Below are 16427 nucleotides of genomic sequence, written 5' to 3' on the forward strand. Positions count from 1 at the left end.
TTAGATGACCCCGTGAAAGGTCATTTGATCCCCAAAGGACTCACAACCCACAGGTTAAGAACCACCGGCATAAACCTATTCCAATAATTTTATTTACATGAGTGTGAAATGACTTTTAATCTGTCTTCTTGGGCACACTGCCCAGCTGCACTGAGGACATCTCACTGGTAATTCAACTTAACTGTCTCATGCTATTGTTTGCAACGTCAAGCTTACAGCTTGTACAAAACGGAAACAGATGTGATCTGACCCAGTGATGAGTCACTGGCACTTACTCCAGGGTAGCGGGAAAAGGAAAATGGAGTTAGATGCCGATTGTGGCTGTTTCATTGTTCTTCTAGAAAAAAAACTTCCTAAGTCTTTAACACTCTGCACATATCCCCTGAAATGTAGGGTGCATATTCCTATGCCCTCTTTCTGCACATAACTCCTTAACTAAACACTTTTTCCTGTGAAAGGGGAAATGCTTTTCATTTCACCCACTGGGGTAACTGTCTTCATCCTTATTCCTATTTTGTGGGTAATCAGAAATTATACACTTGTCATAAAATGGCAGCATCTTTAGAAATAAACAGCAAACTTTCATATTAATTCACAGACACAGAGGTAACTTTAGGTAACTCCCCATTCTTGCTTAAGAACTTGGTTCATGTAAGGATTTTAATGCCCATAGGAAATAATAGAAGTATTAATTAGTAAGACATTTTAAATCAAAATCTTGAAAGAACCAGGTGGCGGTGCACACCTTTAACCCCAGCACTCAGGAGGCAAAGCAGGCAGATCTCTGTGAGTTCAAAGTCAGCCTGGTCTACAAGACGAGTGCCAGGACAGTCAGTCAAGGCTACAGAGAAACCCTGTCTAGAAAAAAAACCAAAACCAAATAAAACAAACCTTGAATATAATAATGCATTTGGAAATATAATTGGCAAAGAGGTACACTTTAAAGAGTTCCTGCACATAAATAACCTGTTTTCTACAGGACTTGGTAGAAAGAGAAATGAATAAGCACTACAGACTTACTTGGCCATCAAAATTTAGATCAATCATAGATAAGTATATAGAGATAGGTCTTAAGTGTACCATTAAAAGACAAGCAAGCTTTCACCACCCCCGTACCCAGCAGCAAACATTGTCCCTATGTGTTAAGCATAGCCCACGAATTATCACAATTATTTGAGGAGTTCTGGCCGTTTATTTTCTACTGTGACCTGTAAACTTGTTCCCAACTACAGCACCCACACTGTTGAAAAAAAGGCACATATATAATCAGTTTAATGAGACTAGGTACTACAGCAGCTCTCAAAAGGCACTGGGGAAAAAGAAGAAATAGTTTCTTACCCATCCACGGCTCCCGCTGAGACTAATGTGTTCTCATCCTGGAAGAGGACCACAGTAACACTCTGCTGGGAATCCTAATAGCACAAGAGAGAAAAAGAAGGAAATTCTGTTTTGGTCATCACAGCTTCCACCAGTTTGAGAACAAGGTACTTAAAATTAGCTTTCCTGAAGCTGCTGTGAGATTGTGTCTTCTAGAAATGTCAGGAAGCCTCACTGTTAAGCATACCTTTACAATAAATATGACTGCCTAAAGAAGACCCCATTGTTTTAGAGCAGTGGTTCCCAACCTTCCTAACGCCGTGACCCTTTAATACAGTTCCTCATGTGAGCATAACATTATTTTCGTTGCTATTTCATAGCTGTACTGGGAAATGCTATGCTACTAAAGCCATGCACCTCTTATTCCAGGCCCGCTGAAGCATATATAACAACAAACCCTAGTTATTATTATTATTTTTTTTTGGGGGGGGGTTTCGAGACAGGGTTTCTCTGTAGCTTTGGTGCCGGTCCCGGAACTAGCTCTTGTATACCAGGCTGGCCTCGAACTCCCAAAGATCTGCCTGCCTCTGCCTGCCTCTGCCTCCCGAGTGCTGGGATTAAAGGCGTGTGCCACCACCGCCCGGCTCAAACCCTAGTTATATATATCCTTCTCTAAACCTTACCACAGAAGGAGCAAGTCCTTTTGAATTCTGTTTCTTCTTGGGTTTTGAAGGGGTTTGCTTGTCTGCAGTATTGTGAGCTCCACTGATCTGATTCACTTGTCTATAAAATCCATCTGAAAGGGTCCAAGGAAATTGATTTTAATGTTTTCTAATTTCAAACAGAACATAACATTTGAACATTTTTACACAGGACCTTAAAATTTTGGATAACTAGTAAAATATAAAACAGTTAATTAAACCATGGAGACAGGTAAAAAACAAAAGTGGAGGCAAGGCTTAGTGAGGAAGCAGATACGAACACCAGAGCACAGACTTAGTTTAGGGCGATGAACTAGTCTATGTATTTATTATAATGGAAGACACATATCATCTACTTATTAATATCCATATCATATATAACATGAAGAATGAACCCTAATGCAAATTATGGATTTGGGATGATCAAGTGTTAATAAACATTTACCAGTTGAAAAATCTACGACCAACTACATGTAGGGTGATGATACTGCGAAGGCTGTGTATGTACAGGTGTTGAGCACTTCAATGTTTCTATGAAGCAAAAACTGCTCCACAAAATAGCTTATTAATATTTTTAAATCAATATGTAAATTAGCAGTAAGCGCATCAATGACCACATGCTTTAAACCACCACAGCACAATACACGCTTTAATTTCATCCACTTCTTTAAAACTAAAAGGGAAAATGTATTTTTTAGTGAAGGGTGAGGGAGGGGAATATTCCATAGTGTCAGAGGACAACCTGAGGGACTTTGTTCTCTCCTTCTACCATGTGAGAACTCAACTCAGGTAGTCAGGCTTTGAAGACAAGTACCTTTATTTGATGAGGTGTCTTGCCGGCCCCAAAATGAAAATTAAAAACAAACAAAACACCCTAAGCAAACCTTTATCCAGTGAACCTATGCATTAGTAGTTTCAATTCTATCAATAATTTAGGCAAATTGAATTATAATTCAGAGACAATTAAGATTAAAAACATAAGTTCCAGGACAGTTAGAACTGTTACGCAGGGAAACCCTGTCTTAAAAAAATAAAACAACAACAGCAAAACAAACAAACAAAACAAAAACAAAAAACCGTAAGTTAATAGCTTTGTAATAATTATCATCTTGAGATTTGAGCAATGAGCAGAACAGTAGGACTGTGAACACAGTGCCCCCTGCTGGTGTCCAATGAGAACACTGACATTGCCATTCTATCGTGAGCATCTTATTATGTTACTAAGCATAGGTGATACCACATTCATCAGAATCAATAGAAAACCAACCTTTTTTGTTGCACCTTGTGTCCCAGACCATAATGTTGCCATCTCTCCCACCGGTACAGAATACGGCTGTGGGAAAAAGAGTTCATCAAGATGTTGGCAAAACTAGTCAAAGACACCTATAACACAGCCCTGCACACAAGTCTAGTGAACACGACAGGAGCTGGAGTGTCAAAGACGCTAAGGGCCAGACAAGCACAAAAGCTGCTCTGAGACAGTGTCTTCGAGATATAACGGCTGCTGCACCTTTGAAATCTCAACAATGTGGCTGCCTAATCAAGGACCACACGACAGTACCAGCCAACACGAAGCATGGGTAGAGGAAATTTCACAAGGCTTCATCCTTAGATGAAGACTACAGGAAATCAATGGTCGCAGAGAGAGGGAAATCAATTTTCTCTATGGACCAGCCCCTGATAAGTTTTTAATCCCCAGTGGTCATTCTTATATACATGTATATACAAGCAACTCTCAAAGGACTCAGTAGATTGTACTGTACCTACTGTCAGGTCCAAAGGAAACTCCCCTTCCCCCAAATCCAACAGGAAGAAGGACAAACGGCTGTCTGTGGTGTTATTTGCATGCGAAAGCCCATGTTGGTCTCCAGGCTCGCAGAATCACAGGTCCCTCTTATACATTTCAAAGTCCATGATAGCATTCTAGCTCTTCTTACCTCCTCTATCCTAAACTTCCCCAGCGCAGGGGCTTCCCCCCACCCCAGCTCCTCATTCTCCTTATATCCCTGCTATTTCAGCTATGCTATCTCTGTCCACCCTCCTCTTACTTCACCTCTCTATCTCTGCTATTGTGTCTCTGGCCATGTTCAGTCTACTACTTTTTCTCTTCTAGACTCTTCCAGAAGTTTCTCTGGCTGTTCTCTCTCCTATGTAGAATAGCCTTCCCTTTAACCATACCACAAAGCGGTCATATAGCCAGTTTGTACATATGGCCCACTTTCCTAGTCAACCAAAGTTCAAAATTCATAGAACTTTTTTTTTTTTTTTAACTTTTGGGTCTTGTCTCCAAATGGCTATAAGCTTTATTATACTCGTGATTAATAATGAGGAAATCAAGAAACAAAATTGTCAGGAGGGTTGCCTATGATCAAGCAGAAATTGACTGTAAGACCAGCAGTGACCACACAGCTACAGAAACCTGACAAATACATACACACATGTGTATGCAAAAATAATTTAAAAGATCATAAATTTGAGAAGGTGGAGTTATATGGGAGGAGTTGGAGGGGAAGGGGTAGAAATGATGTAATAAACGTAGCACCCAGATGAAATTCTCAAAATAAGTTTAAATTTAAAAGCTATAAAAACATTCCTCAACCTTAGCTGTGCAAGGTCCTAAATCTGTGATGAGGTCTTAAAAAAAAAAACCCACCTGGCTCACTTCCCAGAGATTACCCTTTAATTAATTAGCATGTTTAAAAAATCTTCAGCTAACCAATGTTCACTGGTTGAGAATCACCGACTTAAGGGTGAGGAACTGGCTAAAATTAAAGAAATGGGAAAGGTTCAAGTATATACAAACTTTTAGAAGACTTAGTAATAAGTTTAGTTAATTTTAATTATCTACCAGAAATTCTAACGCTATCTTCTTCTTTCTGGCCAAACAAAGTGTACATATGTCTCATTTACCAATCTTTAGAAGGCAGCATCCAGGGGAGACAAATTTTATTAGCATCATCATGTCCAGTTAGGATCACTTGCATCCTGTTCATTTAAGATTGAATGACTGGGACAAGGAACTGTTCTACTACACTACTATAAAACTTAAAAAACAAAACAAAACAAATTCCATTCAAAATCTCTACTAGGCATTTATAGTCTCCAGGTTTTAAAAAGTGAGTTCACACCTCACCTTTTAATGCTCACAATTACTTTCATTAATTAAATGATATCAAATACTAACCAAACTGAATTAAGAAATGAAGACCCAATCAAAATGACATTGCAAAGTCTAAAAAAAAAAATGTTAGCTATAAGTCATTCTGTGCAGGCTACCACCTAACCTGTTCCACTGACCAAACTACGGGAACTTGTGGGCAGTTTCCAAATAGGCTAACTCATATACTAGCAGTCAGGAGAGAAGCCCATTAGCTCCACGTACAACCCAATGTCTTTTCTTTTATATGACACTGGCATACACTTATCCATATGTACACTTTTAAAAAATAAGCAAAGGCCACTCAGGAGGCAGAGGCAGGCGGATCTCTGTGAGTTCAAGGCCAGTCTGGTCTACAAGAGCTAGTTCCAGGACAGGAACCAAAATCTACGGAGAAACCCTGTCTCGAGAAAAAAAAAAAAAAAGCAAAGGCACTGAAAGATATGGTGCTTCCCTTTCTCGCTCTGTAGACCAGGCTGTCCTTGAACTCACAGAGATCCACCTGCCTCTGCCTCCCGAGTGCTGGGATTAAAGGCGTGCGCCACCACTGCCTGGCTGAAGACGGGCATTTTTAACTTCACACAACATACATGTTAATGAAAAGTTATGTGGCTACTGAAACTCATGACATACACCGAGTCTTCAGAATTTTAGCTTAATAGCAACTACAGCAGAATAAAGAAGCTTTGTGAACCGGGAGCGGTGGTGCTTGCCTGTAATACTAACTTGGCAGGCTGAGGTGGGGGCATCACAAGGTTCTGGGTAGTCTGAGACTCTGTCTCAAGAAAATAATACAAAAAATTTAACTTTGCCAAAACCCAACTCAATAGCTCAGTTTAATATTCCTGAGTATAAATGAAAATATTCCTTTTAAAAACAGGGTATTTTGCCAAGCACAATAGCATATGCCTTTAATACCAGTATGCAGGAGGCAGAAGCAGAGGAATCTCCAGGAATTACAGGCCAGGCTGTTTACATAGTAAGGTCTTCATGGCTACATAGTAAGACCCTATCTCAAAAAACTCAAATATTTAACAATAATACTATCTTATCCATCTTCAAAGTTGGCCATAGGGAAAAAAAAAATCAAAATTGCTGTAAGACTTTTTAACTTCCTAGGACAAGCAGGAGATAACGGCCTAAGAATGGAAACAAGGGGCTGGAGAGAGCTCAGAAGTTAAGAGCGCTGCTTTTCCAGAGGACTTGGGTTTGATTCCCAGCACCCTCATGGTGACTCACAACCTTCTTAGCTCTAGTTCCAGGGGATCCAAGCCCTCTTCCAGTCTCCGCAGGCACAGCACACATGCAGTGCACAGACATACATGCAGGCAAAACACCCATACACATTAAAAAAATAAATGAAAAAAATTTAATGGGCCTTAATCAACTTCATTAAGATTTTTAGTTATACTAAAATCCCCAACCCCTAGCTAGATTAAATAAACAACTTTGACAGGGCAAAGACAGGAAGAACTATGGCACTGTGTCTCCCCACCTTAAGGAGATAAAATGATAAACAACCTACCTTTTTGAAACTTGGAAAAAGCTACAGACTTGAGGCTGCACTGATGACCTTTGCATGTTCCCATCAACTCGCCAGCTTTTACATCCCAAAATTTGGCTGTCTGATCACCCGCTGCTGTAACCTTCCAAAAAATGATATAGTTAAATTTAAGAAAGAAATCTTTTCTCTGCATCTACTCAGGCCTAATAAAAGTCACTTACAAGTTTAAATTCACCAGGGACCCAGGCCAAGTCAAAGACAGCATTCCAGTGAGCCATCCATTCTAAACAAAGAAAATATAAGTGTGACATATCCAGACTGTGTGCTATGACAGTGATACCAACAGAAGTTTAAACACCTTCAAGTGTTAATGATAAGACAGTGGCTAGTACTCTACTGTCAATGGACCAAAGTGCATTATGGAGTCATAGATATCACACATTTCCCCGACACATGTGAGAGCTGCCATCTAAAGCCACTGAGGCTGGGGAGAGGGCTCAGGGAGTAAAGCCTGAGTCCAGATCCCAGCACACACACAGTATAATAAAACTAATGACCTCCGGTTCAATGAAAGACCTTGTTTCAAAAAGAAAGGCAGACTACACAGGCAAACATGTAACTCCAACCTCTGGCCTCCAACTCAAGTAAACATGGCATGCATTTACCCAAAGCCCTCCCTGATATAAATAACTGTCTGAGTACTAGAAGCATTCTCTAAAGTTGAATCTTCTCAAATACTCCCTAGGTCTAAACCTTCAAGTCCTAACAAGGAAACAACTTTAGTCTGACATTCAAGGTGTGCATGTTCTCACCCCTCCTCCTGTGTAGGAACTTATGGCTCACTGATCTTACATGTGCATGTATTCCACCCAAGCCAGACCACCATCTTAATACTGTGTCCTAAGTTCACTACATCTACATTAATAGTAATTTACCAAAGGCTTTATGAATTAAAAATGTCAAAACTTAAGAGACTTACCCTTGAAGCATGTCTTTTTGCTAGTTTGTGACTCTGTGTTATATAACCTGACGAAGCCTTCTTCATTGGCAACTGCTAATATATGCTCCATACTGGGAGCTGAATAGAAAAAAAGAACACACGACGAGTTTCCAAATGAGCACAAATGTATTTAATGATTCAAAACAGGGTTGGAGAGATGGCTTAGAGGTCAAGAGCATTTGTTGCTCTTACAGAGAACTGGGGTTTGATTTCCACATATACATGGCAGGTTACAACTGTGTGAACTCCAGTTCCTAGGGATCCAAGGCCTTCTTCTGGCCTCTGTGGCGCACAGACACACACACACACACACACACACATTAAAAACAAACAAACAAACAAAAAACAACTCAAAAACCATCAAAATTGTCTCCAGACATTCTGACTGGAAAAGAGCTAAATCAAGAGTGGTACTGGCCAATGGCAAAGAAAAGTAAGACACAGACCACCAGCTTATCAAGCCTGCTGGTGGTGTTTTCCTTTTATAAACCATATTAAACTATAAGACTGGAGATAAGAATTTCTACTTCTGCTCACATTTTTAAGATGACTGAAAAACTCTTTCATTTTAAAAACCTCTACCATATAAACCACAGCTGAACACTTAGAATAATTTTAATATCTATCAAAGTTACTTTTCTTTCCAAGTCTATTTTCCCTCTAAGTATGAAATAAAGTTCTGCTCAGGTTTAGCGCAGTCATTCCCTTACCTGTACAGAAAGTGCATCCAAAAGGAGGAACGGGAACTCCTGTTTCTCCATACGATGTGTGCTCGTCATTACAGTTGCACTGATAACCACTTAGAAGGGATTGCAGAGGGTAATGTGAAGACCACCCTAAAACAAGACAACCCCTTTAAGAATGAAAATGTAGGGGCTGGAGAGATGGCTCAGTGGTTAAGAACATTGCCTGCTCTTCCAAAGGTCCCGAGTTCAATTCCCGGCAACCACATGGTGGCTCACAACCATCTGTAATGAGGTCTGGCGCCCTCTTCTGGCCTGCAGACATACACACAGACAGAATATTGTCTACATAATAAATATTAAAAAAAAAAGAATGAAAATGTAAACATGTTTTAGCATTTCCCACGAATCTGGAGAAAAGTGTTGTTAGTTCTATGGCCTGTCTCTTGAGGCATGAAGTTGCAATGATCCTGTTTCTGCCTCTCAAATGATGGGGATAATTGGTATGAGCTACCATACTTGGCTAAATATTCGTTCATATAGAACTTTACATATTTAACTTAGATCCACTCACTATCTATGACTCTCCAAGAAAAAAAAAGGGGGGAGGTAATCAAAGCGAACTCTAACTTCTGTGGAGGCCAATTAGGTTAGAGTGTGTGTGTATATATATATAGGTTTTCTGAGTCAGAGTCTCACTACACAGAGCTCTGACTGTCCTTGAACTCATTATGTAGCCTATGCTGGCCTTGAACTCACAGAGATCCACCTGCCTCTGACTCCCAAGTGCTGGGATTAAAGGCGTGAGCCACCAGTTTGGTTTACCACCTTAAATGTAGAAAATTAGTTATGATTATCACCAGTGCCCTTGTACATTAAAGAGATCTGACTTGTAGCAAAGAAACAGCCAAAACATTACCAATTAAATTGTAAAGCATTAACAATTAAACTGTTACCCCTTCCATGACAAGTCCATTGAGTCTCTAATGAGAAACTCTCAAGTAAATAGAAATCATATACAATCAACATTCACAGGGTTACTGTATCAACCTGCCTACTGTAGTTAGTACCATATTTGCTAGTAATTTAACTTCTTTTTCCCTAAGAGTGAATTCTAGAATCCTATAATTCTAACAGGAACCCACTCATAGTATCTTAATATATGTGAGAATGACTTAAAGAAAGCAAGTTTCTAATGTATATCACAATCCTAAAATAATAAGTCATCATCCAATATTTAGTTTATATTAATATGTAGGTTGTTTCATTTTAAGTATACAAAGGTTGAATATTCCTTTTGTTCTATGACTAGTTTATCTTTTTACTTTCTTTTTATTTATTCAATGTCTTTCACATAATGCATCTTGATTCCATTTATTTCTCCGTTCCTTCGCATCTATCTGCCCTTTGCCCCTGCAATGCTTCCCAAAATTAAAACAAAATTTAAAAGAAAAAGAGGAAAAAAACCTAACAATCTTGTCATGGAAGCCGCAGTATGTATGACACAGGGAGTCACACAGTAAACCCTTTGTCCATATATCTTTATTGGTAAGTGTTCACTGCAAAGAGTCACTGGTCTGGTTTGAGGCCTCTGATGCTGGGCACTCATTGAGACGCCTTGGATACCCTGCTGTTGCCCTGTATTGCGGAGATCCTGAGCTTTGGGTTTGCAGACTGTTCCAGCAGACCACAGATGGAATGGGTGTTGTTAGCTCTGGGCCTGGGCCAGCCCCCCAGTTCTCCGTCCTCAACACCAAGGTAAGTTCTCCAGCATGACCCTGACTAGTTTACCCTGACAGCAATGAGTGAGGGGCAGGGCTGGTTCTTCTACATTCATGTCCTCAGGGTTGGCTCTGTTGAATGTTCTTATCCAAAATACTTGAGGACAAGAAATGTTTCAGATTTGCATAGATTTTACTGCTCGGGCCTCTTGAAGCTCTGGAACATATTAGCATCAAAAACTTTGATATTTTGTTTTCTTTGTGTAGTTCATGGCTGTCCTCAAACTCAGAGATGCGCCTGTCTGTGCCTCCTGAGTGCTGCAGAGATTAAAGGTGTGCACCACTACCGCCCATTCCACTTCAGAGTTTTTAGATTAACATGTTCAGCCTCAGTAAGAGAAACATTTATTCAACAAGTAATTAATAACTAAGGAGCTGAGAAGTTGAGACCACTGCAAATGCTAAACTTCCATCTTAGGGCATTGCCAATTCTCACATTTTTGTTTATTTAAAAATCTGTAATGGATACCCAGAAATTTGTAGATCTTGAGACATGCTACAAGGTCTAAGATGAGGACGTATGACTGCCGTCCTTTGCACAGCAGAGAGAGAGAACTCTTCTCACAGAGAAGACAGCTTAGCCCAGCAGGACCTCAGCCAAATCTAGTCTGAGAAGGAATGAGCAGAAAGTAGAAAAGGAACTTAAACTAGATTTGATAATTGCTCATGGGGACATTGCTCCATAATTTTAACAACAAATATCATTGTAAATAATTTGTGAAAGACCACAAAAAGAATGTTAGGTTCACAAATACCTATCTAAAAGAGTAAACTGGAAATTTTCCTAAAGAAATGTACACACACGCAGTGTAGGATTTTTAGAGTCTAATGGCTACAACACACAAATTCAAAAGGAAACCAAGTAAAACTGCAGCTACAATATGCTCTGCTTCCATACAGCATCATTTCCAAAACCTGGGAGGGTGGGGGACTCCACCTTTCCTGGCGCCTTTGTCTCTTCCCCTTCTGTTCTTATAAAGGAAGGTGGTCTCACATCTGCATCATACACACCTTGCATTGTCACAAGATAGACTTCTAAGTGTTCATGACATATTTTTAAATAAAAATTAGTGACATCTTAATATGAGACAATTGATATAAGACATATTTCTTATGATATCATAAATCCATTTCTTTAAAAGATGCATTTTTCAATAAAATTTTGCATTTTGCTTAAAACATTGTAAAACGTTATTTAGTTTCTAACAATTGCCTACTATTAGTATCTATGGTGATAATTCATACCAATGGAAACTTTCAGGACTCACTAGTATTAAAACCACAGAAAAAAGCTCTTTACTGGTTTTTTGATGGGGGTATGAAAGGGTGATAAGAACTTTTCAAGGTAGTGGAACACATTAGGGAGGCAGAGGCAGGCAGATCTCTGTGAGTTCAAGGCCAGCCTGGTCTACAAGAGCTAGTTCCAGAACAGGCTCCAAAGTTTCAGAGATACCCTGTCTTGAAGAACAAAACCAAACACACATTAAAAAAAAAAAACTTTTCAAGGACACATTACAATAGGATAAATGGGGGGGGGGATAAGAAATAAATTCAGAAGAAAATACAACCATGCAGTTAGAGTCTGTTCACATTTACTAGAGAACACACCACCAAGTTGCTGTGCTATTTATCGTGCCAGATGCAGTTAAAGTTTACGAGCACTTTAAATCTCAAGATGCTAACATTCAAAATAAGATTAGAAATCACACCTTTTTCGTGTTTAAGATTATACTAAAAACCTTTAGATGTGATTTAAAATCCACAAGAGTAATCTTATTTCCATCTTACCAACATAAGTGGAGAAAGGAAATAAAAGCACATTTTGGAGGCTTGTTATAATACAGAGAGCAAAGTGTCAGGGTTCAACCTAGAAAAAAGGTGAAAACGGGGCAGGCTCAGGATGTGGTGGACGGTGAAAAGGAGAGTTTCAAGCAAGCTTAGGGGAAACTCTTTGAACATGTAATAGTAAGGAAAATGGAGTCTTTGAGTGACTACCAAACTTTGGCTGGGGATATTAGTTTAAAATAATATCACTCCCCAAAGTAGGTAACAGGTTTTAGGGAAAAGCCAACTCAGTTTGGGGCACTAAGATGTTTGTATGAAAAATCAACCCACACAGTTTTTACAAAAGTTAATCTAAAATACAGGGAATGTGAGAGTGGGGGCTGCAGCAGAATCCCGAGGTGTGGGAGAAGGCTGAAGGGACCAGCGGCTGCACAGCGACACTGGAGGGGAAGGAGAGGCACTGATTTCAGGAGGTAACAACCCATGAACTCTGGTGCCTACTGCTGAACGAGTATTTGTGAAGAGGAGAGAAGTGGACAGAGAAAATGTACCACAAAGTTTGAATAGCCTTCCTTGGACACATAAAAAGAAGGCGGCATTGAAACTCTAAAGACAGCTCACAGCCATTGTGTAGGGCGGCCATTCCCAACACGGGGAAAAGTCACTTGCGTGAAGTCCTAGGAAGAAAGAGAGGCAGAGCCTACTAACTACAGGGGTGTCCAGGGAAGAAGGACGAATACAAAGTTTCTGATGGGAGCAGGACGTTAAGGACCTTTTCATCTTCTCAACATTGCTTTCTTAGGCCCATTTCAAAGATTTAGTTTAAGGACACATCGCGTCTGATTGCTGATGTTCTGTACGACTGCCTTCAGAACTGTAGGAAATGAGCTTTCTATACGCTAACATGAGAATATGGCCGAATTCCACCGTGGAGTGAAAAAACAAATTCAATCCCATTTCTGGATCTACCGCGTGCATCAAAAAAAACCCCATCTGGAACAATACCCTTCAGTCTGCTACCCGGGGTCACCTCGTAGGTGTGGCTACGGGCATCTTTTATTCCGGAGTTTAGAACTTTCCGAACCCCGCAGAGATGGGAAGGGAGAGGGGGGACTTTGGGTCTGGAAAAGCAGACGTCGCGTCTCCTCCACCCGACTGAGTTCCCCAATTGGGGGCCATGCGCGCTGGAGCCTGATCAGACTTGCAGGGAGCACTCAAGCTCTGCAGGGACCGCTGCACGGCGCTGGCTCAGGGCGCCCCCCGCCCCCGACTGCCCCGTGCAAGCGCGCGAAAATGACGTCAGCAGCTAGGGGGCCCGGGAGGCCCGATCACCCAAACCGTCCTGACTTCGGCCTCCGCGCCGATTTCAACGAGCTCGCCCGCGGTGAGGAGCGTCCGCAGGGGACCAGGGCACCGTCTTCTTCGGCGGCCCTCGCTCCCCCGGGCTCGCTCTCGCCGCGGGAGACCTCGAGGCCCAGGGTGGGCAGCGATCCAAGGGGGAGCGCCCGGGGGAGGTGATTCCCGCCGCGCCGAGCGAGCGGTCGGCCGGCGGCCGTTGGGACCGTTACTCACCGTTCCTCAGGACGCCGAGCTGCGGCTGGCGCAGCACTGAGTTGAAGAGCATCTGGGCCTGAGGAGAAGGCTCCGCCGAGGGAAACGCCGAGAAGAACGCCCCCGAGTCCTGCACGAGCCGCCGCTGGCAGCCTCCGCACCGCAACGCGTTTTTGCCTCCAACTCCCGCCACTGGAAGCCCCGGCCGCCAAACTCCGCGCCAAACTGACGTCACGCCCTCTGATTGGCTCTCGCCGCCGCGTCCTGGCGCCTCAGAGCCCCCGCCCACTCCTCCTCGCTCGGCCGCGGGAACCCAGGGTTCAGGAGCTCCCTGAGCGCCTGCGCGGGGGGCCCCACCGAGGCGCTGGCGAACCGCGGGGCGACTGGGGCGCATGCGTACACTGCCTGACGGCGCGCGGAGGAGGGAGAGAAAAAAAAAATCCGCGAGACCGCGGCGGGGGAAGATGGCGGTGCCGGGGCAGAGTTTGTGATCTTGGTGACGAGGCGAGTCGGGCAACTCTTCCGGTCATGGCGTCAAACTCAACCAAGTCTTTTCTGGCCGACGCCGGCCACGGCGAGCAGGAGCTGGACGCTAACTCTGCTCTCATGGAGCTGGACAAAGGTAGGGGCAGGAGCGGGCGAAGCGTCGGCGGGGGGACGTGGCGCCACCCCGCGGCGGCGGCCGGAGAGGCCCGAAGGGCGCGTGCGCTTCTGTGCGAGGCGGGAAGCGCGGCGGCGCCTGCAGGGCTGCTGGATTGGCCTGGCAAGCTGTACCAGGGGCCCGTGCCAGCGAGGACGCTTTTGACCACTTGGGGGCACTGCCCATTTCCCAAACAGTCAATGAGATCATTTCTACCAGTGATGATTTTTGAGGTGATTTTTAAAAAACGTCCACTGGAGATGAGGTCTTCATCGAGAGAACCTTAAGAGTTCGTGGAGCGTTTTACATCGATTTGTTTTGTGTGACTGCCAATTACGAGTTCTGAAACAGGTTCCACATGGCTGGGAACATCTGGCAAACATGACTGGGTGTTCTCTTTCTCTGCAGACAAGTTCCACGAGTTAGCTTCTCTTGTGCAGGTAGCTAAGAGAAGAAACCTCGGGGTTAGGAGTTAAATTCCAGTTCTACTAATGTGATTATGGGAAGCGACTTTATCGTTTAGCCTCGAATCACCTGCACGTCTGAGCTGGTAGCAGTGTCACTAATATTAAATGTCAGTGGTATGCGAAAGATGCATTTACTAAACGCTGGAGAGGTACGCCTTTGTTCCTAGACATGGACAAAGGAGGCAAGGGCAGATAGTTATCCATAAAGAACTCAAGTGTTGCCGGGCGGTGGTGGTGCACACCCAATCCCAGCACTCTCGAGGCAGAGGCCAGCCTGGTCTACAGAGGGAGTTCCAGGACAGCCAGTTCTACACAGAGAAACCCTGTCTTGAAAAACAACCAGTGTCTAACCTGTGGAGGACTGGACTAGATACTCTGTAAGGATCCGCCCTCAAATCCACGTTAGTCCCTTTGCAGCTCTGTGACTTGAATATGCCTGTTGAACCTTTAGGGATTTTGTGGGGGGCTGCTATAGGTGAGAGTGTCTCACATTTTGCAACAGGGTCTCATGAAGCGCAGGATGGCCTGGAACTCTCTATAGTCAAGGATGACTTTCAACTTTTGATCCCTCATTCCTCAGTTCCCGAGTCCTAGAGTTACAGGTGTTCACCACTACCCTTGGTTTATTCAGTGCCAAACACTTCACTAATTGAGCCGCATCCCTGGTCTGTTCTTTGATTCTATTTATTTCCCCAGAATCAGGTAGGGTTTTAAGTGTGTAACAGCCCTGGCTGTCCTGGAACCAGGCTGACCTCGAACTCACAGAGATCCGCCTGCCTTTGCCTCTGCTACCGAATGCTGGGATTAAAGGCATACGCCACCACACCCGGTATTATTCCTAGATTTTTAAAGAAAGCCTTTACTTTCTTTTGATGTGCCAAAAAAAAAAAAAATTAAGTCACAACTTTCAAATTGGGTGTACATATTCTTGAAACAAAAATTGATATTTTGCTATTTTTTTGGCTTTTACCGAGCTATAGGTCTTTTTGTCTCTAAAACATAAAGTTATAATAGGAACTTTATTCTTTAAATATTATATAATTTCCTTCTCAAAGGTATTTTATATCACTTTATTGTAGTTGGTCTTGTCCCATGCTAAGAGTAGATAACGTAGAACAGGGATCTGGATGGGGCATGGAAAAAAGAGACATCTAGCGTTACCTCCAAAAAGTATGCTGTCATGTCATTGAGGTGGATTACCAGGTAAAACAGCTTGCTGGGCAAGCCTGATGCCCTGACTGAGCTCTGGAACCCGCATGGAAGAGAACTGACGCCTGTGAGTTGTCTTCCGCCTGTTGTACTCCTGTGCCGGCAGTCACACACGCCTGTGTGCACAGTAAGAGTGAGTTTCACGTTTTTAGAAAGCTTGAGAGGCCACGCTGCTTTTCCAGGGGACAGAGTTCCGTTCCTGCCTGTAACTCCAGGAAGCTGAAAATGCACATGTATCTCCCACCGCCCCCAGCATACACATAATGAAAATAAGAGTCTTTAAAAGAAAAGGCTGAAGTTATACAGGGAAAGTTAATACAGCCTTTTTTATAAGAAGAGTTGAAATAAAATACATACGTGTAAGCAATAAATGGTGCATGTTTTACCGATGAGCCTCAAGCTCAGAGAGATAATGTACGAGCCAGGAACAGGGCAATGTGACACGAGCACTTTTGGGCCCAGGGACATTGCTAAAGGCAGAGTCTCACATATTACTCTAATAAGCATAGCTTTTCCTTATCAGACCAAGGATTTTTTTTCCCTCAGCTGATTGGAAGTTGTCCAGATGAAAACAAGCAAGGTCTCCTTCACACATAAAGACTAAGTGACATTACTCAACCTGTGGCCTTCAT

General features: G+C 42.7%; 2 protein-coding genes across 5 annotated transcripts in view; one reads left to right on the forward strand and one right to left on the reverse strand.

Annotated features, from left to right (window-relative positions):
* The window catches only part of Dtl (denticleless E3 ubiquitin protein ligase homolog), a 34098-nt gene extending 20450 nt beyond the window's left edge, over positions 1-13648 (reverse strand). The window contains exons 1-8 of the mRNA XM_057770098.1: positions 13501-13648; positions 8390-8515; positions 7659-7757; positions 6901-6962; positions 6701-6821; positions 3286-3351; positions 2001-2113; positions 1339-1412 (exon numbers count right to left, since the gene is read on the reverse strand). Of these exons, the coding sequence (XP_057626081.1) occupies positions 1339-1412; positions 2001-2113; positions 3286-3351; positions 6701-6821; positions 6901-6962; positions 7659-7757; positions 8390-8515; positions 13501-13552 (713 nt within the window). The 5' untranslated portion in view covers positions 13553-13648. The remainder of the gene's footprint in view (positions 1-1338; positions 1413-2000; positions 2114-3285; positions 3352-6700; positions 6822-6900; positions 6963-7658; positions 7758-8389; positions 8516-13500) is intronic.
* A 260-nt stretch (positions 13649-13908) lies between these two features.
* Ints7 (integrator complex subunit 7) overlaps positions 13909-16427 on the forward strand; it is a 58857-nt gene continuing 56338 nt past the window's right edge. For all 4 annotated transcript variants that reach the window (XM_057770119.1, XM_057770121.1, XM_057770120.1 and 1 more), the window contains exon 1: positions 13909-14101. In XM_057770119.1, the coding sequence (XP_057626102.1) occupies positions 14008-14101 (94 nt within the window). In that variant the 5' untranslated portion in view covers positions 13909-14007. The remainder of the gene's footprint in view (positions 14102-16427) is intronic.

This window comes from Chionomys nivalis, chromosome 5, assembly GCF_950005125.1.
Source record: "Chionomys nivalis chromosome 5, mChiNiv1.1, whole genome shotgun sequence".
Taxonomy (NCBI): domain Eukaryota; kingdom Metazoa; phylum Chordata; class Mammalia; order Rodentia; family Cricetidae; genus Chionomys; species Chionomys nivalis.